At 32.7% G+C, this 26,139-nt stretch overlaps 2 protein-coding genes across 8 annotated transcripts in view; both read right to left on the reverse strand.

Moving 5' to 3' along the window:
* Nucleotides 1-328: 328 nt before the first annotated feature.
* Nucleotides 329-6,147, reverse strand: LOC145315608 (trafficking protein particle complex subunit 10-like). Its single transcript, XM_080155588.1, has 6 exons — nt 6,046-6,147; nt 5,572-5,712; nt 2,844-3,647; nt 2,161-2,256; nt 1,740-1,930; nt 329-1,328 (listed from the first exon to the last, which is right to left on the reverse strand). Exons 1-6 carry the CDS (start codon nt 6,130-6,132, stop codon nt 1,040-1,042), a joined length of 1,608 nt encoding a protein of 535 aa, XP_080011714.1. The 5' UTR covers nt 6,133-6,147; the 3' UTR covers nt 329-1,039.
* A 515-nt stretch (nt 6,148-6,662) lies between these two features.
* The window catches only part of LOC145315607 (trafficking protein particle complex subunit 10-like), a 55,581-nt gene continuing 36,104 nt past the window's right edge, over nt 6,663-26,139 (reverse strand). For 3 of the 7 annotated variants that reach the window (XR_013878091.1, XR_013878090.1, XR_013878093.1), the window contains 2 exons: nt 7,033-7,254; nt 6,663-6,746 (listed from right to left, as the gene is read on the reverse strand). Coding sequence is in view for 4 of the 7 variants with exons in the window: in XM_080155583.1 (XP_080011709.1) it covers nt 7,330-7,468 (139 nt within the window). In the remaining 3 variants the exon portion in view is untranslated. Of the gene's footprint in view, nt 6,747-7,032; nt 7,255-7,314; nt 7,469-7,528; nt 7,683-7,988; nt 8,111-8,221; nt 8,325-26,139 lie in introns of those variants that run through there. The other 4 variants (XM_080155583.1, XM_080155584.1, XM_080155585.1 and 1 more) reach the window with 4 other exon arrangements.

Raw genomic sequence — 26,139 nt, forward strand, 5'->3', positions numbered from 1 at the left:
GCCATAACATAAGTTCCATGTTAGCAACCTAAATTGACGGCAATTTTTCTCATGTCAATATATCTACGTATATTCTATACCTATCCATTTTAAAAAATGTTTTGTACACAAAATTCATTGAAAAATTCTTAAGAAGGTAGATAAAAGTTTGATCTTAAATATCACTAAATCTTTGAATATTCCATTTTTATCGAATTTATCTGGTAAAGCCTAGGAAGATAAACCCTTCTTATTTTCAATTTAGTTTTAAATGGAAGGGGAGGGGGTGTCGGTGCTCGAAAAACACTTTGAGGGGGAAAACCATAGTAGAAATTAGAAAATAAGACAATTTTTATATAGAATATTTTATTATAAATGTAATCATATCACAGATCTATATATAATTATAAAATACAAGAACATATACAATTTTGAATATAATTAAATTATCTTAGAAAATCTTATGAGGGGTGGGGAGAGGCCCACAGGGAGAGAGGGGACTGTTAATTACACTGGTACCCAAAGTTTTAAAACAACGTTATGTTCTTGAATTGAATTTGATTCGTTGATTTAAAACTAATAAGTGTCCAAACTTTTCAACTAATTATTTCGATCTACATAAATCATCCAGCCATTACTAGATATAAAGTAACAAAAAACATACAGCTATAAATTACAAAATAACTAAAGCATACTTATCATTTAAATAATTCAATTTTAACATTTAATATCTATTATCAATTATTAAAGCAAATGTGGTAAAAAAAAAAATATTCAATTAATTTTTAAACCTTTCAATTATTAGGTATAGTAATAATTACCATACTTAAAATCATAAAATGTAGTAAAAAAACAAGCTTTATATATCTAAATTTTGAAAATTGTGGAAAATTAATCAAAACACAAAAATTATTTATATTTTCTTTTATTCTTTCCTTGGTCAATTTTAGTTGAGAAAATATCCACAAGGTGGCGTTTATCACGTGATATTCTAATTACTAAATGAAACCGCTTTCCGTAATCCCCGCCACTCCGGTATCCACTTTCACCGCCGCTGCTGTCATGGCAGCGACAAGAACTCTTGCTGTTGCGTGGCTGCGCCACCAGCCGCCACCAACATTTGCTGGTGACTGGCAGCTGCGGCAGCGGCGGTTGATGCCGCCGTTACCGGTGGCAGAACGTGTATCTGCTGGGCGCGCGACATGTTGTACACTTGGCCGATGGCGAATGGGTCGAGTCGGGCGGCGTTGTTGCCGCCATGGTCGGCAGGAATGTACTTGCTGAGGCGGACAGTTGGTAACGGCAGCTGGCCACCGGTTAACGGCATCACGTCAACTGTTATACTTTCCCTGAACATAAAATTATTAACTTATCGTTTTTGTGATAGTTTTTTATCGCATAGTATTATAGACAGCTTTCTGCGGATATTAAAATGAAAAATTCTAAGATTAAAACAAGTTTTGTTTAGTTATTGGTCTATCCGGTAGGGGGGGGGGGGGGGGATTGGGGAAAGGTGTTGGATGGGGGGTATCCTTATTTTGGCCAGCTGTAAGTATCACATTATTAAAGTAAATGAAAATTTAGTGCAACATCCAAGTAATTATATATCGATCACCATCTGAAATTAATCAATCTATTAATCAATATATACCTGGAAGAGCGTTGAATATTGATGACTGCCCCTTGCTTGCCGCCGACCCACACACAAACACACACACACATACACCCACACACACATACACACAAACATCTATCTATACCTGGAAGAGCGTTGAATATTGATGACCGCCCCCTGCTTGCCGCAGACCGCCCACTGCGTCTGGTCCGCGATTATCTCGTAGAACAGGGACGTTTGGCCGCAGCCGCTACTGGCAGCTGTATCTCCCCGCCGTTGTTGACCCTGCTGCTTGTCAGCTGTGGCCGCCGTTTGGGGGTTAAATAATTGTTCCACCTAGATATAGACACAATCATTACAAATCATGATTAACATAATTAATCCTTCTTTCTAACCACTGAACCGATATGGTTCTCCTTTATAGTACAGATTCTACAGTACAGGTCCTAGGAAGGTTTCAGGGGAGGGTATCACCACTTTCCCAAGAGTAATCGCCAAAAAATATTTCCCTGGGCGGGTTCAACTTTGGGTACCATTATAGACTTTGGGTACCAGTATAAACCTACCTCTATCTTCATGGGGCAAAGGGTGCTAGCTCTACAGAATTCATTCCCCTTGGCGGGTTCAACTTTGGCATACACAGTGTACAATGTTCTGTAGTCCTATAATTTATTAGAAACATTGTTTGTATTTTTAGTAGCGAAGCTGCTAAATAATTCATCAAGCCTGTCCGTCCGTCAGTCAGTCCGTAACGCTATATTAGAAATGTGATTTTCTCGTCTGATATGAAAGATAGACAGCTGAAATTTTTTTGAAGATACCTATGACATGTAAATCCAATCTATACATTGTTTAACCCGTCCGTAAAAGACAATCACCTCATTTTTAAAGGTTTAACGATTTCCATAGCGTTTTTGTATATTCTTTCTCATTTTTTCCTTTGTTATAAGAACTGAACATCTGCTCTATAAGTTATAACTAAATTTTTCTGTTTCATCTTTCCATGAACTTTTGTGCTTCTTGTCTTGTTTTATCTGTTTGTCTCTAGGGATCTAAAGGGATAAGACCATGAAAAAATGGATAATGAACCAATCAATCAAGAATTGTTTAAAGTCTCTACCTAGAGTATTAAGCCAACGAATAAAAGAATGTGTTTTTAACACTTTGGGTACCTATATTATTTAGGGCCCATTGTCATCGCCCTTAAATTCCTAGTCTGTCATTTGTCTTTATTGCAATGCTTCAATGCCTGAAAAGTATAGCTGGCACAAAACTCTTTTTCAGTCTCCATCAATTCATCCAAATCTCCCGCCAAATCCATGGACTGCAATGACGTCACAATGTCGTCTTCGTTGCGTTTTCCCGCGCTGCCCAATTCCGCTGAACTTGTTTTATCTCCCTCTTCAGAAGCAATGGGGGCGTAGCAAAATTTAAGCGCAACTTTGGCCGGCCCATCGCCACCAACTTTATTTGGCGGGCTTTTATTGTTTTGATCAGCTGATTCGTTCTGATGCGTGGTCAGCTGATTGTTGTCCGCCATTTTAAGTTGCCACAGGAAGGCGCCCTCAAACTGCTTGGAAATGATGAGCTCTGGATAGTTCTGGTTCATGGATCTAAGTTCGAGTCCCGGTAGGTTCTCCTTATTAACTAGCTCCATATTGACTCCAGTAAGTTTGTAGCTCGTTTCATTGCTCATACAAATAACTTTAACCTGTACAAACTTTTTATCCATGGCGGTGAGGAGGTTGAAGGTGGTGTACAGGATGGGCAGAAAGTTCAGACAAATATCCATTGTAGTTTGTCGCCATGGGTCCTGTATGCGAACTGTGTATTCTACAGAATTAGCATCCTTTTTATTTTCAAGCTTACAGAAGACCCAAATATCTTGGCTGACAGTTTCAAATGGTTGGCCCCCAGGGAAGGTGACAACTACAGTTGGGTTGTACTCATGGTTAGCGCCTGCAGTACGTGCGACCAGGCCGCGGCCACAGGTCACCTGGATTTGTTGGCCTTCTGGTAGGCTTTCGCTCCCACAGTAAATGCTCAAAGACAACTGAAATAATAATAGTTATTTTCGTATCTTATTATAGACAGCTGTCTGCGGATTTTAAAATGAAAAATAATATCAAAGCAGTTTTTTTTTTAGCTTTTTATGATTTTTTTGTAATATTCGTGGGAAATTGTCTATAATACGATGCAAAGCTACTCTTTAAATCACTTTATTAACCTCCAATCTGTCTTTACGTTTATGGAGGAAGCGTAATTTACTTGGCTGTTAGAAATATTATTATTAATAATTCATGGATCTAAAGGGATAGGACAATGGCCGATAAATTGATGTACATACCCAATAAAGATACAAAAAATTACCCCTTTTGTAGATTACAATTAGTAGATGAAACGTTTTTACACTCAACTTAATAAACTAACCAATCAAAATTCATAAAAAGTCCCAAAGTTGGTAATCCAACGAATAAGAAAACGTTACTATAAAAGTTTGGGCACTAGTGAAATAAACCATCCTATATCCGTCATAGGCGTCCAAGGGGGGGGGGGTAATGGGCCATTTGGCACCCCCAAAATTTTTTGAACAATACCCCCCCCCCAAAAAAAATTACCCCTACCTTGGGGGTGCCGTAGGCACCCCCAACAATTTTGGGGGGGGGTATTATCCCCCCCAAACCATTTTGGGGGGGGTAATTACCCCCCCCCAAAATAAATGTTCTTTAAAAAAATTTTTTTGGGGGGGGGTATATACCCACCCCCCAAATTGAATGTTCTTAAAAACAAAATTTTACTGAAAATTTTTTTTTGGGGGGGGGATCTATGATGTAATTGTAAAGCACTGAAGATTCCATAAAATAGATACCTAACTAAATTAAATATTTCATTAAATAATGAAAAAGAATTTCTATAGGCGATTTCTTTTGGGAGGATGTCAGGGTGTCTCAAAACTAGTTATAAAACTTACCAAGACCTATAAGACGCTTCACTTTAAAGTATAATCATATTGGTTCATTGGTTAGTGAGTTAATTATTGTATTTTTATGTTCTAAAGAATGAGATACTACTATATATTTGAATAGTAGTGGCGCCCTTAGCATCTAAGAACTCGTGTTTTCTAAAGGGTAAAAAGGGAGGAGAAAAATAGCCTAAAACCACTCAAAGGATTGACCTATAATAGTGTGGAACCATCATGGGATCTATGTGAAGCTTTCCTAAAAAGGAGAACTCAGTATTAAAAGTAATGAAATCTGAAGCTATAGTCAAATAAACCTTACTTACTACTTTATGTTATAGGATAGTACTTATTAACTTAATAGATTAGGTAGGTGCTTTTTTTACATAATTAAATTACCCCCCCCAAAAATTTTACCCCCGGGGTAAATTAGTTTGGGGGGGGTAATTACCCCCCCCAACAGATTTGGGGGGAGTATTTACCCCCCCCCCAACAGACTTTAGGGGGGGTAATTACCCCCCCAATCAAATTTTACCCCCGGGGTAAAAATTTTGGGGGGGGTAAAAAAAAATTTCGGCGCGCTTCGCGCGCCATTTTACCCCCCCCAAACACGAATTACCCCCCCCCCTAAAATTTTTTACCCCCCCCCCAAAAAAAAGCTTGGACGCCCCTGATATCCGTACCCTGTTAGGCCTGCCAGTAAACAGTTCTCCCTCTCTCCTTTGTTGGAGAACCCTATCGTTATAGTTATTACGATCTTAAGCTTCAGACAAAAAAACCGACTACTTTATTTAAGAAGGATTACAAACAACGTCAACCAAACTATCCTATGGTGTACCTTGTTAGGCCTGCCAGCAAACAGTTCTCCCTCTCCTTTGTTGAGAACCCTATCAGTTCAGTAGTTATCAAGATCTTAAGCATCAGACAAAAAATCTTACTACTTTATATAAAAGGATTACAAATAACGTCAACCAAACTAGAATCTATTACAGCTTACCAATCAATCCTATATCTGTACCTTGTTAGGCCTGCCAGCAAACAGTTCTCCCTCTCCTTTGTTGAGAAGTATGACAGGTTGTTCACTGGCCACCTGGAAGCTGGAAGCTCCTGGCATGGTCAGGTTCTCCAGCAGGTGCAGCTGCCGCCAGCAAATACGCATCTAAGAAAAATTATTTATTATAAATTGTATTAATTTTTGTTAGTATATAAATTTCCACTCCTACTAGTATGGAATTCTTTATTCAATGGCTTATACCTAATTGGGGGAAGAAAGGAATGTTGATCCCCATTGATGATGAAAAAAATTACCCCTTTCTGTAGATTACAACTATTAGTTGAAACTTTTGGACACTCAACTTAATAAACCAACCAAAAAATTCAATAGAAATCCCCAAGTTCATTAGCCAAGGAATAAGAAAACGTTATTATAAAACTTAGGGGATTAATGTAATAATCAGCCCAATGTCCCCTCCTCTCTGATTTAAAAGCATACCTGAGTTAATGTATAGGCTCCTTGTATCCCCGCCTCTCCTATGAGCTCTATCTTGTTCAAAACTTTGGGGACTAGTATAATAAACATCCCAATATCCCCTCCCTCCCCTCTGATTTAAAAGCATACCTGAGTTAATGTATGGACTACTTGTATTCCCGCCTCTCCTATGAGCTCTATCTTATTCAAAACTTTAGGGACTAGTGTAATAACCAGCCTAATGTCCCCTCCCTCCCTGATTTAAAAGCATACCTGAGTTAATGTATAGACTCCTTGTATCCCCGCCTCTCCTATGAGCTCTATCTTGTTCAAAACTTTGGGGACTAGTATAATATCCAGCCTATTGTCCCCTCCCTCCCTGATTTAAAATCATACCTGAGTTAATGTATAGACTCCTTGTATCCCCGCCTCTCCTATGAGCTCTATCTTGTTCAAAACTTTGGGGACTAGTATAATATCCAGCCTATTGTCCCCTCCCTCCCCTCTGATTTAAAAGCATACCTGAGTTAATGTATAGACTCCTTGTATCCCCGCCTCTCCTATCAGCTCTATCTTGTTCAAAACTTTAGGGACTAGTGTAATAACCAGCCTAATGTCCCCCCCCCCCTTCTGATTTAGAAGCATACCTGAGTTAATGTATAGACTCCTTGTATCCCCGCCTCTCCAATAACCTCTATCTTGTTCAAACCAGGGTAGAGGGTAACCTAAATATAATAAATTTATAGACTATAAAAATTGAAAAAAAAATTCCAAGAGGAGAACGCCCAAATTTGTATGTAAATTTGTTGCATAACTGCTTATATAGAGGATATTGTTTAAGGACATGCTTACATTTTTAGGACATGATTATAGAAATCATCTGCATCATCTGCAAGTTTGAAATGAATAGGACAATTCTAACATGTCTAAATTAACGAAAAGAGCTAACCGCTACGGACTGACGGACGGACCAACCATATTTATAAAAAAGCTTCATTTTAAAAAACTTACATTGTTGGCACTAAGAGAGTTAGTGTAATCTGCAGGTTTAAGCTGTCCATCCTTCAGAATTGTACCAGAACTATCCTTTCTCTTCAGAATCTTGGTAGCATTCTTACAGACCAACCTAAAAGAATATTAGTAAAATCTGCAGGTTTTAGCTGTCCATCCTTCAGAATTGTACCAGAACTATCCTTTCTCTTCAGAATCTTGGTAGCATTCTTACAGACCAACCTAAAATAGAACTATTTTAATCTGCAGGTTTTAGCTGTCCATCCTTCAGAATTGTACCAGAACTATCCTTTCTTTTCAGAACCTTCGTAGCATTCTTACAGACCAACCTAAAAGAATATTAGTAAAATCTGCAGGTTTTAGCTGTCCATCCTTCAGAATTGTACCAGAACTATCCTTTCTTTTCAGAACCTTGGTAGCATTCTTACAGACCAACCTAAAAGAGAATTATTTTAATCTGCAGGTTTAAGCTGTCCATCTTTAAGAATTGTACCAGAACTATCCTTTCTTTTCAGAACCTTGGTAGCATTCTTACAGACCAACCTAAAAGAATATTAGTAAAATCTGCAGGTTTTAGCTGTCCATCTTTAAGAATTGTACCAGAACTATCCTTTCTCTTCAGAACCTTGGTAGCATTCTTACAGACCAACCTAAAAAGATATTTGTATAATCTGCAGGTTTAAGCTGTCCATCCTTCAGAATTGTACCAGAACTATCCTTCCTCTTCAGAACCTTGGTAGCATGCTTACAGACCAACCTAAAATAGAATTATTTTAATCTGCAGGTTTAAGCTGTCCATCCTTCAGAATTGTACCAGAACTATCCTTTCTTTTCAGAACCTTGGTAGCATTCTTACAGACCAACCTAAAAGAATATTAGTAAAATCTGCAGGTTTAAGCTGTCCATCCTTCAGAATTGTACCAGAACTATCCTTCCTCTTCAGAACCTTGGTAGCATGCTTACAGACCAACCTAAAATAGAATTATTTTAATCTGCAGGTTTAAGCTGTCCATCCTTCAGAATTGTACCAGAACTATCCTTTCTTTTCAGAACCTTGGTAGCATTCTTACAGACCAACCTAAAAGAATATTAGTAAAATCTGCAGGTTTTAGCTGTCCATCCTTCAGAATTGCACCAGAACTATCCTTTCTCTTCATAACCTTAGTAGCATTCTTACACACCAACCTAAAATAGAATTATTTTAATCTGCAGGTTTAAGCTGTCCATCCTTCAGAATTGTACCAGAACTATCCTTTCTCTTTAGAACCTTGGTAGCATTCTTACAGACCAACCTAAAAGAATATTAGTAAAATCTGCAGGTTTTAGCTGTCCATCCTTCAGAATTGTACCAGAACTATCCTTCCTCTTCAGAACCTTGGTAGCATTCTTACAGACCAACCTAAAAGAATATTAGTAAAATCTGCAGGTTTTAGCTGTCCATCCTTCAGAATTGTACCAGAACTATCCTTGATAACCTATTATACATATAATAAAGTTACAGGATGTCTGTTTGTCTGTCTGTAACGAAGGAACTTGCTAACCGCTGAATCGATATGGTGCTCCTTAAAGTGTAGCTTCTCATAGGTCCTGGAAAGGTTTATAGCTATAATTGCTATAGTACCACATTTTTAGCTATTAGCTAAAACATAAATACATCTAGCGGCGAACAAAATATTTTTGGTAAATAGCCGATTGAAACATAAGATAGAAAAGAAACAATATTTACGTGTCCCTAGACGCCGTGGCGTAGCCGCTGGAAAGTAATGAAACAATATTTTTAGATTTTAAATTATAACAAACCGAAAGGTATATTTCTTAATTGGGTTGAACATTTAAGTAAAGGAGTCAGTAAAGTTAAATTTTTCACATAGGAAACTACACACAAAATCAGACAGCACCATTGAAATACAACTCATAGATTAACAAACAAAAATGCCCTGTTTTCATAAAAATATCAGGGACCTAAAGGGATATGACAATTGCTGTTTAATTAAATGTACATCCCCAATCATGATACACAAAATTACTTCTTATGTAGATAACAATTAGTGGTTCAGACGATTGGAAACTCAACTAAATTTTCCAACTAACCAAAATTGAATAAAAGTCCCCAAAGCCAACGAATAAGAACGTGTAATTTTAAAACTTTGGGGACTAATGGAATAAACAGCCCAATGTCCCCTCACTCCCTGGAACCATTCTTAAGATTAAGAAACAAAAAATGCCCTAGTACATGAAAACCTACAAACCATCAAAAACTAATCAAACTTGAAGATAGAAGAACACAGAGAGCTGCATTATTTCATGATTATATTTTATTAATCTCCATCAAGATTTCTAATTATTATTTAGTTTAATTTCCTGATTTATTTTGACATGAGATGCATTTATCCAGCTTGGGTGTAAGATTGAAACATGTTCAGTTCTCACATGCAATTATTTGGAGTGGGGCCACTTACTGACTAACTCTTTTATGAGAATGTTCAGAAATAATACAGTGAAACTTGTAACTGGCTAAAATAACAATCCCCTCCTACTGGATGGACGAACTGACCAATAAATGATGTCCATGTTAGCCACCTAAATTGACAACAATTTATCCCCTGCCACAATATCTACATACATTCTATATCCATTTGACTAGCTATTAACATCTTACCTTTATCAATTCAAATTTAAACTAATTTTGATATACAGAAAATATGTATCAATAATTTAGAAATTCAGTCTTTCTTAAAAACTTATCAATTAACAATAATTTTTTCTATATATCTTTACTGTATAATAATTTAAAGTTCTTTAGGCTAGCTAAAACTAGTTATAAATATATACGTCCTTGTTTTAAGAGGAATTATTTGATAAAAACAGAAAAGAATTTTTATATCTTATGCAAGAAGGGAATTTGGCATTTGTTTTGATTTAGTTTTAGGTACTTTTTATTTATGCTAGAGGCTAGGCCACTAGAGGCCTCTAATGGCTCTTGGTGGGGGGAGGAGTCGACCACCCCCCCCCCCATTTTCAATTATTGTTTCTAAAGAGTTTTAAAAAAAAATTTGGTGGGGGGATTCTTTTTTATATGGACAATTTATCTTGGGAAGGTGGTGGTACCCTCCCCCAAAATACTTATAAACCTTCCCAGGACATATGAGAAGCTATATTGTAAAGGAGTAACATATTGGTTCAGCTGACACACACAGATCCTGTTACTTTATTTTAAGGATAATGGGTGTATGTTCATAGAGAGAGGAGCCAATGGAATGTTTATTACACTAGTCCCCAAAGTTTTATAATAACGTTTTCTTATTCGTTAGTATAACAACTTTGGAGAAGTGAATTTTGATAAGTTGATTCATTAAAGGGGGGAGGCGAAAGTGACACTTTTTGAAACCTAAACTAAAAGTCAAAGGAACTCAACTAAAAAAAGAGTTACAGGTCTGACATTTTGCATGGCAGTTGCTTTATAGGGGTACAATAAGGAACTGTGAAGAAACGGCGTCGCAACCGCCGAAAACCGCCGAGAAAAGGCAAAAAAAAATTCGGCGGGAAACGGCGGTTTTCGGCGGTTGCGCCGCCGTTTCTTCACAGTTCCATATTTTACCCCTATAAAGCAACTGCCATGCAAAATCTCAGACCTGTAACTCTTTTTTTTAGTTGAGTTCCTTTGTTGACTTTTAGTTTTGGTTTCAAAAAGTGTCACTTTCGCCCCCCCCCCCTTGAGTGTTCAAATATTTTAACCACGAATTATAATTGTAATGTGTATTATCATTGGGGATGTACATCAATTTATCGGCCATTGTCCTATCCCTGGTATGTATTACTGCTTGTGCATATCTTGGTGTGTGTGTGTAAGCAAGAAAATGTGTGAAAAATACTATATTATGTTCCCTGATTTATCTCTTTGTAAATATTTCTCATTAAAACTTTAGATTTATTGCATGAGTATGGCAAGGTTGAGGAAGAGGGTGTTTGAAAAGAGTTTACACAGTGCAATTTTGTTTTAGATTTGGAAAAAAACCGCCCATCCTTTTGCTTACAAATAAAAATAATTTTTTTTTTTTGGGGGGGGGAGGGGTTGTGTAAATTAAATATGAATTTTACTCTCCATAGCTTGATCTTTAAATCGTTTATAGGTGATCTAAACCGGGGCGATTCATTCAGCGCGCCATCAAATTATTAAATACCAATCTTTAAATCGAATTTGCATGGGCGATTTGGCGCGCCCAGTTGCGCAGTACCGGCGCGGCAATGCCACTCACCGAGTGGCATTGCCGCGCCGGTACTGCGCAAGTTATATTTTGAACTGAATATATACAACAAGTTAATAGCTTTATATACAAAACAGATTACAAATGGGTTAGGTAGAGAATGGGTGTGGAGAAGATGGGGGAGCCTCAGCCAGGTGAATAGTAGGTGGTTAGGCTCTGGTAGGGGGTAAGGTAGACGTCCCCCGGAAAAGGGTAGGTTACTGGAACATGCAGAGGGGAGGGGCAACTCCCTCCCTATATCAGCGTTGGATAAGTTGACCGCTTTCTTTGATTATCAAACAATGGCAGAATGGGTTGGCTAGAATTGTGATAAGGAGGGGATTAACGTCTGGGTGTTACCGGCAGTCCCGGAGCATAGCATGCTCTAGGAAATGACAGTCCGTATGCCGACTACCACAACGTATCAATAATTTAGAAATTCAGTCTTTCTTAAAAACTTATCAATTAACAATAATTTTTTCTATATATCTTTACTGTATAATAATTTAAAGTTCTTTAGGCTAGCTAAAACTAGTTATAAATATATACGTCCTAGTTTTAAGAGGAATTATTTGATAAAAACAGAAAAGAATTTTTATATCTTATGCAAGAAGGGAATTTGGCATTTGTTTTGATTTAGTTTTAGGTACTTTTTATTTATGCTAGAGGCTAGGCCACTAGAGGCCTCTAATGGCTCTTGGTGGGGGGAGGAGTCGACCATCCCCCCCCCATTTTCAATTATTGTTTCTAAAGAGTTTTAAAAAAAAATTTGGTGGGGGGATTCTTTTTTATATGGACAATTTATCTTGGGTAGGTGGTGGTACCCTCCCCCAAAATACTAATAAACCTTCCCAGGATTTATGAGAAGCTATATTGTAAAGGAGTAACATATTGGTTCAGCTGACACACAAAGATCCTGTTACTTTATTTTAAGGATAATGGGTGTATGTTCATAGAGAGAGGAGCCAATGGAATGTTTATTACACTAGTCCCCAAAGTTTTATAATAACGTTTTCTTATTCGTTAGTATAACAACTTTGGAGAAGTTTAGATTTGGAAAAAAAACCGCCCATCCTTTTGCTTACAAATAAAAATAATTTTTTTTTTGGGGGGGGGGAGGGGTTGTGTAAATTAAATATGAATTTTACTCTCCATAGCTTGATCTTTAAATCGTTTATAGGTGATCTAAACCGGGGCGATTCATTCAGCGCGCCATCAAATTATTAAATACCAATCTTTAAATCGAATTTGCATGGGCGATTTGGCGTGCCCAGTTGCGCAGTACCGGCGTGGCAATGCCACTCATAAAAGAAATATTTACTATAACTTCATGAATTATCAACGCTCTTTTAATTTATCCTTTATTAATATCACAATGCATGATTGTATACAGAAATATAGAAAGAATGGTTGTACAAAGTAGGACGTGCAGAGCGCGACTGCTTGTATGTGCCTAGATAAGTTAGCAAGGTCTTACATTGCCATTAAGGCAGGCAGCTTGGCAAGATTAAGTACAAATGTAACAAGAGTAGAACTATGCAAAGGCCATCAATCTTAATGTTGTATGTATAATTTGCAACAAGTACCCCCCCTCAAAGAAGGGCATTACCAACAGCCAGTCACAGGAGTGACTGTTAAGTTTTCTTGCTTACAGCCTCAATTAGCGACTGTTTTATTTTCAAATTACTAATTAAGTAATTTGTTACACTTCAATTAGAAGTATACATCTTTTTGCAAGTATTCGAGTGGGGTATATAACAAAAATCAAAAAATTGTTGGCCTTGATTGATACAATTCTAATTTTCTGAATTTTAAACAGGGTAGTTGTTGTACAAAAAGGTTGCAGTTAATTGAAAAGTTATTTTACAAATTCGCGATGCACAATCAAACAAAATGACAAATACTAGTCTTCTTGAATTCTTCATAGCTTCTTGTTATTGGTTGATGGTTGCAGGTTGGGTGTTCAATTTGGTTTTGAAGGCAATCTTAATTAAATAATCACATAACATAGGTTACACAAGAACAAATTATATCATGGTAATTATTGTTACATATATTATTCATAATTTACTAGGTAAAAATGTTTTCTCAAAAGTATATTTAGGAAAATAAGAGCTAGTAGAAAATTTCCTGAAAAAAAAAGATATTTGAGTAATTTATAGATGTAAGAATAAAATGCACAATATTATGAAATCTGCTTAATATAAAATTGTAATATTATAAGTTGCAATAAAGGAGAAATAAAAAATAAGTAGTTTGTGCATTTGTAAGGTTTTTCTTTTTTGAAAATGGTACCTAGTGATCAATAACTAATTTTATCATTAACAAATCTATTACTGTAGCCAAGAATTTACAAATAAGATGAATAGTTTTTTTTATACATTTCATTTAACTGTATCAAATACTTGAATAATTTATTTTAATACAAAGGTAAAAATTTTGCATAGAAGTAAAAATTTGCATGTAATTTAAAAAAAAAATTTTGAAAGATTGTTGTCAAAATATAAGTAATAAAGAATTTGAATTTTGAAAGCAATGTGTTTAAATATCTTTAATTGAGGCAAAATTGTAGTTTAAAAACTATTTGTAATATTTGTAGTATAGTCCACTTTGTTTACATTGCTTATTAATATTTAGTTTTATCAATAAAATACAAATTAAAAAAAGTTTTACTTCTAAAAGAGAATGCACTTTTAGATTTTTTATTTAAATAATGATATTTGAAAGAGAGTGGACTTTCATTTATTTTTTATCAAACATTTTAAGAATAATAATTATTTACTTTTTAATAATAATATTTGAAAGAGAGTGGACTTTCAATGATTATTCATCAAACATGAAAAGTTTGACTTTTATTTTTTATAATAATATTTGAAAGAGAGTGGACTTTCATTGATTATTCATCAACATGAATCAGAATCAGAATAGTGATATACATTTAATATAATTTTGATCAGTTTGAAGATCAACACTAAGCCTTAACGATCTGAATGGCGACCGTTATTTGGTTATTACATTAAATAAAGGGTAGTAACACTATATATGTAATTACATTTAATTTAATTAGATCTGTATGATGATCAACACTAACCATTAACGAACAGAATGGTGATCGTTGTCGGTCATTAAACTAAATAAATGGTCAGAGTGGTGACCCATTGTTTCATAAACAGTATATGTAATTACTTTAATTAGGTCAGAGGGGCGATTTACAATCAAGAGAATGTACTTTCAATGATTATTCATCAAACATGAAAGGTTTAAATATAGTATAAGTAAGAAAAGCAAGGCACTGAAATAGAATGTACTTTCAGTTAAATTTATTACATTAACTGTCGTTTCTAAAGAAGAATGTCCCTTAAGAAACTGATATATTTGATAGCAAATATTATTATGATTATTCTTGGTTAATATCAGATTCAGAAAGTTTACATTACTATATTATCTTGGGTTACTTTTTGGTTAGTAACATAATTCAGAAGGTTTATAGTACTGTATAATTTTCGGAAAAGGGATAATGTTTGTATAGAATCATCATAATGCTCTTGGTTCTTAGTTTAGGTGTTAATTAGAATCATTATAGGAATATGGTATTAATACACATAGAGTATAACTAATTGATATGCAGATATGAACTTGCTAAAAATAAAAGGACTGAGATTAGCATCCTGTAACAATTGTAAAACGTTGACATATGAAAGCAATTACTGCGTTTATGAGCAAAATTAATACAGGTCGATGTTTATGTTATGTTTAATTCAAGCAATTATTCAAGCTTCCTTCATTTATAAGATACGTTTGTGTGAATTGATATACCATTAATTTAGTATGTATGATGTTATATGATAGGTCTAACATATTATTAACTATATGCTATAATCACGAAACCTCTATTTAAAATACAACAAGGACAAGAAGTAAACATTGTAACACAGTGTTTACAATTGATAAACTCTATTAATTAATACATCTAGCCATAAAATCTTGTAATGATAAATATCCCCCCGCAATAAGTATTATCAAGGACAATATATTGCAGGGCTGTTAGAACTTAACATATTTGATATAGTTTTGCTGGTTAATTTAATGATATATAAAAACATATTCAGACTACAATCATTACTATTTTTTTTATGAGTGATCTTGGGCAATTGAAAGTAGTAATGATAGTTGAAAAATATTTCGTTTTTAGCAAAAGTAGGGTACCAAACATCAATAAGATAAAAGTTTTCTTGGGGATGAATTATATCAGGGATATCATTATTACAATAAAAGTCTAAATATAAAGCAAGTGCAAGTATACAAATTTTTGGGTATAGACAAAAGAATAACAAGTTCTTTATACTACTATCTACTTTCATTATGACCAAAGAGAACAAGGGTGCGGGAAATTTGCTCAAAAAAGAAACCTTTAAGATAAGGAGCAGGGAAAGAGAGAATTTATTTATTATTGGGGGAAAATAGACCATCTCTCTATTAAGTTTTTACTGCAGGGTATTGTTTTTACAATTTATTTCTTAACATGAGTTGAAAGTGTAGAAAAAATATTTTAAATTGAAATTATGTAGATAAATGAGTGAGTTTCCTAATATTATAAACCTTTTTCTGGTTACTACAGAGAAATGGGATTTTTTAAATTTATTAACCAGAGTAGAACGAGCAGAGTCATTGGTTATTTTATTATGTAGAGTAGGAAGTATGATAATTCATTCTGTGTCAAAATTATTTGCAACTGTAATGATATTTTCTGTTTAAGGATATTGGTTAAGGATGTAAAATTTATTAAGTGATAAATTGTGAATAAGCATGGAAGTGGAGGTTAATGAAATTTTGAAACAAGTGTTTTTATTAGATTAAAAAAATTCTTTAAAAAATGATATAATTTGATCAAAATATCTATCACGACAGTTGGGGTAAATTGATTTCTATGGACCTCTTATTTTGAAGAAACTTTTTGTAACCAAGGTTATTTAAATCAATATTTTTATGACAAAAAAGCATTTCTAGAGTTAAATCTGGATATAGATAGGCGGTATGTAAGGTGTTTAGTAAATTGGAAATAAAAAAAGATATACTTTAATGTTCAGGTTTTTTAAAAATTTTAATTCACTATGGACAATTTTAGGTTCGAATCATTTTTTGAGACTATGTATCGATATAACATACCATCAATAGATTTATTGGACCACAAGATTTTAGAAATGATATAGGTTTTTAATTTGTTTATTGTTTGGACAATAAAAACGAAAAATATGAAAACACATTGAATAAAGTAAAGACATGCAAAGATTGCGTCGTTTTTAGGATATTGTTACTATTTCTAAGGGGGAAAATATTTGCCTTTTTGTTTAAATTATTCAACAATTCATCATAATTTTCATATCTAATGATAGATGGATTTTATTTTGCTTAGATTTGGGAGGATTTTACCATGGGTGAAATTTTTAGCGAAGGCTAATGATTTTAAAATCTATTACTTATTTTCAAAGAGTTATTAATATAAAAAAAAATATCAAATCAAGTACAGAAGAATATACATATGATGTAAAATATTAAACAGAGTATCAGCACTTTGACCTCTTTGCGGTATACCAAAACCTAAAACCTAGCGCAGATAGGGAGACCTATATGGTTGTAGATAGGTATACTAAAAACCTGTTGTGGATGGCGATACTTATAAAGTTGTAGATAGGTATACAAAATAGCCTAGTGCAGATAGGGATACCTATATTAGTGTCGATCTGTATACCAAATAACCTTATGTAGATAGGGATACCTATATTGTTATAGGTAGGTATTCCACACAACCTGATGTATTTAGGAATAGTTATATTGTTGTAGATAGGTATGCCAAAGTATACTAATTAACCTAATTTAAATAAGAATACCTTATTGTTGTAGATAGGTATGGTAAATAATAGGTACAAATAGGTATACCTATATTTCTGTATGTATTTATGCTTAATAACGTGGTGTTAACAGGGGTAACTATATTTTTTTGTAGGTAGGCACGCCAAATAACATAATGTGAATAGGGGTACCTATATTTTTCATGTAGGTATGCCAAATAACCTGATGTCGATATACCTATCTTGTTGTAGATATGCATAACAAATAGCATGTTTTTTATTGGGTAATGGAGTCAATAGGAAGTTTGTTTAATTATGTAGCATAAAACGCATTTATTGGTATCAACAAACAAAATTCTATACATATAAAGGAATTTTTAAAAATATGGACGCTATTACTCCATTAATGTTATATTACACTGGAGAAATAATATTTTAAACATAAAATAGTATAATATTACACATATTCTATTTTAGGCCTGAGCGCTGGCTATCAAAAGCAAATCGATTTCAGTAGTCATAGTTATAAATATTCAATATTATGGCCAGAATGGAGGCCTAAACTAACAATGACACTTTAACCTTACACATATTCAATTTAAGGATATTTACAAATTGATATTTATCAATTACATTATGAATACTGGATTGGGCAGTATTATATATGCATTTGTTCATGGTTTAGGGATAATTATCTGGTCTGAGTGTTGACCTACATAAAGCGTCAGAATGACGACCTACATTTGATATTATATAACGTTATCAGAATGGTGACTTATACTATGCAATAACAACGGTCAGAATGGCGACCTACATTCGATATTAGATAACTTGATCAGAATGATGATCTATACTAAGCATTAACGGTCAGAGTGACGACCTACTTTTTTTTGTTACATGTATACATAAAGACCGATTTTGGCCAGAATGAAGACCAAAATAAATAATATAATAATATTTTGTTTAATTAGAATATAGCCTGAATGCTGGCTTAGACACATAATAGAATATTGTTTGTTATTGTTTACAGCTGTTGTATAAGAAGGATGATTAAGATACACATTTTTAATTTTGGCTTGAAAGTATTATTATAATGCAACCTTCAATTACAGGAGCAGAACTACTCTATAACTTGATGTTCTAATAGCTTTCTGTGCAGGTTATAAAAAGTAGTGCGGCTACTTTATTAATTGGCATTAAAATGTGCTATGTTATAAAAACATGTGCTACGCATAATTAACTGAGGTTTAAAATATCCATTCATTTATATTACTAAAAAGTAAATAGCGCAGCTACTCTATAACTTTGATATAAGCCATAATCGAGAGTAGTAACCTTTTCGAATTAGGAAATATTGTTCCAGAAGGATGGCAATCTTAAATGATACAAAAAACCTTAGAAATGAAAACCTTCTCAATAAAAAGTATTGTATTTCGAAAGGAGTTTATTCTTTGACTTAAAAAACACAGGAGTGCAGTTATACTATAATTTAGTCAATCGACCCTTAGAAATGAAAGTCTTCTCAATGAAAAGTAATAAGTAGTTGGAATTATTGTATTTCAAAAGAAGTTTATTCTTGTGTCATTTTTGTTGTGAAATAAATGCATCAACAAAATCGCAACTTTATTTTCTGACGGCAGTTAGGATTTACCTTTTGTGAAAGTTAAGATAATTGGCAATCTCTGCGCACGCACAAATGTTTGGGTAGAGTGTTCTCTTACATTTAGTCCCAGACATTTTTTATACCTTGTGTCAAAATTTTTTACGACAATTTTTATGATGTTATATTTGTTATGTAACAATATCATAGATGTCTGTATCATATTTATTTGATATTAATAGACAACCTTACAAGAGTAATACGCGTGCAGTGCTGTAAGGCGCGCCTTACTGTTTATACAATCAAGTATATTTAAATTATGAAAAAGAAAAGTAGAAACGTATTAAAATGCGATAAAATATTCTACCAAATTTTACTTTTAAATAGAATTTTAAGTTTATTTATACTCTTATTCAAGGAAACTATTCATTCATTTATGATAACTTCTGGCTACTAAGTTTTCTGCTGTTTTAAATGCTTTCCCTAAAGCTTGCGAGTCAAACATAAACATTATATAAAGTATTTTTGTCTGTAGCTTAAGATTTCAACAACTTTTGAACTGATTGAATTCTCCACATTATTATAATGAATGAGAATTGCAAAAATGTTTTTGCGTATGTTATTGAACACTGGAAATTTTTGAAAGTTTGCTAGACAGCCTGCTTGGGCTGAGTTTTTAATGCGCTCGCTTGGTTAGCATAGGCTAGTCAGGCTAATACAGGTTTTTTAGTTACCATCATAGAAATTTGTACAATAACACCAATAGTTATTTAAAATGGCTGGTAAAAATATATTTAGTTATGGAAAATATAGGGATTTAGTTTAGGAAAATATAGAGATTATAAATAAAAATAATAGATTGACAAAGATTAAATTTATCTGGTCTTGTTAAATACTGTTATGTTTATGCGGTCGCGATGGAACATTTAGAGAGTTGTATTTTTTACTAACGGGTTGTAAGGTGTTAATAAAATAAAACACAAAAATTAATGCATTATTTTTAAACTAAAAAGAAATGTATGGTTTGGTTGAAGGGATCAATTGTTAATGTAATTCTTTAAATGATTGGTAAGAAGAACTTTTATAGCCTTGTCTAAAACTAGTTATAAACACAGATTCCATAGTTTTATTGTTTTCAGAAAACGTCCTTTTTATAAAAACGCAAGTTGGTTAGCCTTGTGCTATGGCTAGACCATAATCTTATGTATACGCCTTATCCGGTTAACGACCTTGTAGAACTACAAAACAGTCAACAAACACGCTAAAATATTTTTTTTATCCATCTATTACTAAATTTGGTTCAGTAAAGACTTATATTGAACAAATGTATGTTTTTAGACTATTTTCCTATTAACTTTCCTATTAGGGATGAGGTCGAAGCAAATAGTTGTTTTCAAAACAGTAAGTATTTTTGTTTTGCAATTGATATTTCCCTGAAGATATCAGATGTGTAATAAATGTATAACAGAGAGTGTCCTTTTATTATTTGAAGGAGTGTGGACCAACAAACAAAGGGTTAATAATATTTTTGTTTTAATAATTTTTCTTTATAACCTGATAAAGAGAACATTATCAGTTTTATTTATTTATACATTATTTGAAGGAGAGTGGACCAGCAAATAGGGGTTAATATTTTTTTTTGCAATTGATATTTCCCTGAAGATAAAACTCAACCATGATTATTGTGCTATAGTGCTCTAGCAAAATTTCATAATATAAAAGAGATTAGATCTTTGATTTAAATATTGATTTTTGTAAGGAATAGTTTAGCACTAAATTATAATAATTATGGTACATAATAAAAGGTTAACTAAGTAGTATATATAAAATTTTGTATACTTTAAAATGCTTTTGGCTTACTAGCAACACACCTTGTCCCCTTTTTCTAGGGCTAGTCGGATGCTGGGCGGTGTGTCCTATTTTAAAGTATTTTAACGATACATTTATATTGTTTATTATAATAAAAAATGAAATACTAATTAATTTTGTGTTAACAGGCCCTTAATAGGAGCATTATTGACTAGCTAAATCTTTTTACGTTATGTATGTAACATAAAAACGTGTATTTATTTAGCAATAAAACCGAAGGCTACAATAAAACTAATGATTAATAACCATTTTTAGATAAGAATCATCTCTGCTAAGCAATGAAACCTTGTGAATGAAAGGGTAGATAAATTTTTCATCCAACGGCTATGCAGAAACTTTTGGACTCAATTATCCATTATGATTACGGACGTTATTATACTTGCCAATTGGGAGATAAATTATTGGAAGGATAATTTCCTTCTAAACATTAATTTTCAAATACTTTTGTTTTAGAGAATACATAACAACAAATCAGAATAGCTCCCAATTAAGGTCAATTAAAAACTTAAATTAATTACCATTTACAAACAAATTTATAAATTATCACATTTCACAATTCATTATAAGTTTGCAATGCAATGTATGTAGCATCGAGGTAGGCGAATGGAGCAGAATAATATTTTAGATTCAGTTTGTAAAAGGGTGGTATAATATTTATGATTTAAATGCTAAAACATTTAAATTATTCTTGTATGAAACAATCCTCTTATTTTCATTGTAATTTTGTTGCATTGAAGAAACACTAATACAACTAACACACGGCTGAATGATTTTATAAAATATACACCTTCTGAAAATATATATTTTGTAGCATAGCTACTTTATAGGATCTAAATTTAACTTTAGAGGACTCAAATTTCCTACCCAAACAAGAATGTTTTGAATTGTTCCGAAACGGGCTGGTAAAGGAAAACTCCAATTTCATTCTACATTTCAACATTCTAGTGAGAGAACGACGTCTAAGCTGTAGTATTAGCAAAAATATAGTAATCATTATTACTATGTAGGTAAGACAAGTCAACAACCTAAATTTTATATAGGCAATTATGTTTGCTTCTGGATTTTTGTAGATAATCTTAAATTAATTTTAACATTTGTGATTTGTGCTAAAGTAAAACACGAATTGTGAGGGTAAATCTAGTTTATGTATAATTGTAATGATATTATACATTCAACATTAATAGCTAATTTAGGACAAAATTTATAAATGTTACAGGAAGGAGTAATATTTATGAAAATGTACAAGCAAAGTATGTATGATTTATCATAGATCAGAAAGAAGTTTTATGATAAATTTAGAAATATTAAAAGTATAATTGCGATGATATTATACTTCTAATTTAATATAATTGGAAGGGATATATATATTTAGAAACACAATGATTACATATATGTATAATTAAATTTTTTATATTCAGCAGAGTGGAGCTGAAAGATTAATCTAATATATATATTCACAACAGAATGAAGTAGTGAATATTACTACTATATATGTATTTTAATAGTAAACTATATATTTTTGTATATATATTAGAGTGGAAATATATATAGCAAATAATAAAATAGTTTAGGTATTATTAGAGTGTAATTAAGTACTCTTTGACTATAATAAAAATTATTTAAAAACTTTGGGGAAATGCTATCCCTCTTTTTCAAAAATTGAAAAATAATAAAATAAAAATGTCACGAGAACTCACTAGGTGGTTAGCCTCCAATAAAAGAAATATTTACTATAACTTCATGAATTATCAACGCTCTTTTAATTTATCCTTTATTAATATCACAATGCATGATTGTATACAGAAATATAGAAAGAATGGTTGTACAAAGTAGGACGTGCAGAGCGCGACTGCTTGTATGTGCCTAGATAAGTTAGCAAGGTCTTACATTTTTTTTTTTTTTTTTTTTAATTTATCCTTTATTAATATCACAATGCATGATTGTATACAGAAATATAGAAAGAATGGTTGTACAAAGTAGGACGTGCAGAGCGCGACTGCTTGTATGTGCCTAGATAAGTTAGCAAGGTCTTACATTGCCATTAAGGCAGGCAGCTTGGCAAGATTAAGTACAAATGTAACAAGAGTAGAACTATGCAAAGGCCATCAATCTTAATGTTGTATGTATAATTTGCAACACTCACCAAGTGGCATTGCCGAACCAAATCGGGGTGATTTATTTAATAAATAAATATTTTTTTTAATTACTTTAATATTTTATTGCAAAACTATCGTGAAAACATTTTTATAGTTATTTTTAGAATAAATTATATATTAATGTTTTATATAAAATACCATACTGACACGGCATTTTATATAAAATACCTTACTAACACTGCTTAAGTAATGAAGTTGTACTGGCGCGGATCGATATTTTAGTGAGTGCGCAAGCGATTTAACAACAACGCGCCAAAAATCTTTTAAAAATCAATGTATTATAGGTGCGCTGTGGCTCACCATCTGCGCACCTTATGGTTCACCTTTGAATCGCCCCGATTCAGCGCACCATAAAAACGATTTAAAGATCCAGCTCATGGTTCAGTGGGGATTCACCCACCCCCTTATTTGTTTATGTCTTAAAAAATTTAAGGTTGGGTATTTTTTCTTTTTAGGGTGGGGGGATTGTGGGTGTCCCACCTCAAAAGAAAATAGCTTAAACTTCCACAGGACCAATATGTATATTCTCAAAAGTGTAAAGCCCATTTGGTTCAGCAATTACCAAGAACTTAACCGTCAGATGGACAGACAACATACTCCTTTGTATTATAGATGATCTATTAATATGTTCAATAAAGGCTCTCTGAAAATTCCACTGTGTTTAAGGACTGAAGAAGGTGATGAGAAGAAAAAGTGAAGGGTGATGAGTGCACTTTTTTACTTCCTACTTTTCCTAGTGTTTTTAGTAGCTTAACTACTCTATGACTGTCCTTAAGTCAGTCCGAATAGCTATGGGGAAAGATTATTTATTCTGCTGCATGAAAGTCTGTCATACTTGTTTTTAATATATTTCTATATTTTCTTAAAGTAATATGCCCTTAGAGAAAATTCCAGAATTAGACAAACCACTTAACACATTTTTATTAAAGATGTTTTATTTCCAAGATAGTTAAGAGAATAAATATGTATAAGAATAGTGTTGAAAGTAATGTTTTAAAATCTCATCTCAATGTTGCTGCTAATTAACCCTTTAAGCAGACAGATAACCTGTAAGAAAAAGCATTAAAGGGCGAATATAGGTTTTTACTTTTTACATTATTTGATGTTTTTTTAAACTTTTAAATATTTTACTTTATATAATTTGTATGAAGGTAGAAGATGGGTATATTTACCCCTGATTAATTGGTTTCCACGTTATTACGACTATCCTTTAACGAAAGCTTTTTAATTCAACCTTGCCACGAAGCCTTGTGTGATGCTAGGGTGTTTGAGTTCTTAGGGAACCACACTGATTACATAATATTATCTTGAGTTTGACAGGTTTTAAGCTATAAACAGACTTATACAATTAGATATGTCAATATCTTAAAGTTATATATAATCTATGGAATGGCACGGTTTTTTTGAGCCCATATCATATTCAACCTGTATTCGCCCTTTAAACTGTGATGCAGAGAGGTTGCAGAAAAAGAGAAGCCGTGCTGGACAATGAAACAAAGGAAACTTGTACGTGGACATTTAAGAGCATGGGAAAAGAATAGCTGAGATATCGAGGGAACCAATTCAAGATGTATGTGCCAAGCTTACTTAAATCCTTACTCTTATTGAGAAAAAAACTTGGGACAAACTCAGCCTCAGTAGGCCAAAGAAGAATTAAAAGCTGATATGAAATTATTCAATGTGAAACTACATTAATCATCCCTGAAGAGAACATTATTTGGGGAGTAATTTTTATGATAAATATTGATTCCTAGAAGGATTGGGCCAGATATCCAGCTAGATGCTTCTAGGGGCCTAGTCGCTAGTAAAGAAAGTTAGAGATTGCCAAGTACATCAGTTTTACAACAGATATCTGGACTTGTAGAGTTAGAGTTAAAAATGTTGCATATATAAGTTGAACTGCTCACTTTCTTCACTAAGACTCTTTAAAAAAAAAACAGATTTAACACTTTCTACTTAAGTAATTACAGAACAACATACAGGAAGTTTTGAACCTAATTCTTTATGAATGGAAGATTCCAAGCCACAAAGTACATCTCATTGGTACAGACAATGCTGCTAATATGCTGCTTAGCATTGACCTTTTTGAAGATCATCTGAGTTACTATAACCATTCAAATCAGCTGTGTTTAATTCATTTTGTATTAAAACAAAAGAGTGTTCAGGGTTCAATTGAAGCAGCAAGAATGATTGTTACACATATCACGGTTGGACCCTCAGATGTCAAAACTTTATTTTAGTGTTTGGCCAAAATGACTTAGCTATTGTATCTGTAAGTACGTCTAATAACACCCTTTGCTATTTTTAAAATCCTAGAAAATTTTTTTTGCAAGAAAATTGCATAAATTCGCAACCTTTTTTAGAACCACTACATAACTCGAGTTTTAAAACTTTTTATATAAAATCCTTTTTAAAAAAAATATCAATAATTACTTAAAATCAAACCTGAAAGAAAAAAAATCTCATTACACGTGTTAATTTGCATGTTTTAGGTCTTTTTTTGAGGAAAGTATAACTTCCACAGTTTTGACAATAATATATTTTTTTAACATTTCAAAGTAAAATATAATAAAACTTAAATGATTTTTCTTGAATTATCAGTTGAAAATTTCATCAAACATGCAATTTAAGTGATGAAAATTTAATAAAATCATTTTTTGAATGTTTAGAATTACCAATTTTCTACATTTAAAACAAAATGTTAACAAAATTTAAAAACATTCTAATATATAACTTTAAAAATCAATAACATTTTATAAAATGATGTTTTAAAAAATAAATCATTAAAAGGTATTAAAATGCATTTTAAGTTGCTTAAAATTAAAACGAGAATATCTTTTTACACTTTATTCTTTGTAATAGAGATTAATCATCATTTGCTGAAAATGAAACATTTAATAAACTAATTGAATCTTTTTGTGACCATGTTTAAACTTTTTAATTTTTACACTAAGGTGTTTTTTAATGAAAATCTTTGTTGAATTCTCTTTTGCGACAAAAAAAGAAAGGGAATTTTTTACTATTTCTAGGTTATCTTATTTAATTTAAACTATATAATATGAAATAATTTTTAATTGTCTTTCTTTTGAGCCACAAAACACTGTAAAATGTAACATATATGCAAAAATAACAATTTTTTTAATGAATATTATAATATCCTTATATGACATTGCGTCAGAGCTTATTCTTAAGATCATATGTTCATGAAAAGTAGTCATAAACTTGGAGGGTTGCGCTATTTATTAGAATATTAAATAAACTTGAATGGTAAAAATATTAGCATAGCCTTTGTCAATTCAAATGCTTTAGGTATATTATTGGGAAAGTTAGTTTAAAAAGAGAGAATTTGCTGTGTATACTGTTGAAAGACTTTCAAAAATGTAAATTAC

The sequence above is a fragment of the Acartia tonsa genome, chromosome 4 (assembly GCF_053477335.1).
Source record: "Acartia tonsa isolate MP-2025a chromosome 4, ASM5347733v1, whole genome shotgun sequence".
Lineage (NCBI taxonomy): Eukaryota > Metazoa > Arthropoda > Copepoda > Calanoida > Acartiidae > Acartia > Acartia tonsa.

Excerpts from the sequence above, each read along its gene's own strand:
- LOC145315608 (XM_080155588.1), bottom strand. The coding sequence starts at position 6,132 with ATGTTTATTATACTAGTCCCCAAAGTTTTGAACAAGATAGAGCTCATA. Across the intron at positions 3,648-5,571 it reads TTGCTGGCAGGCCTAACAAG|TTGTCTTTGAGCATTTACTG; the intron begins GTACAGATATAG and ends TTATTATTTCAG. Across the intron at positions 1,931-2,160 it reads TTTGCCCCATGAAGATAGAG|GTGGAACAATTATTTAACCC; the intron begins GTAGGTTTATAC and ends GTCTATATCTAG.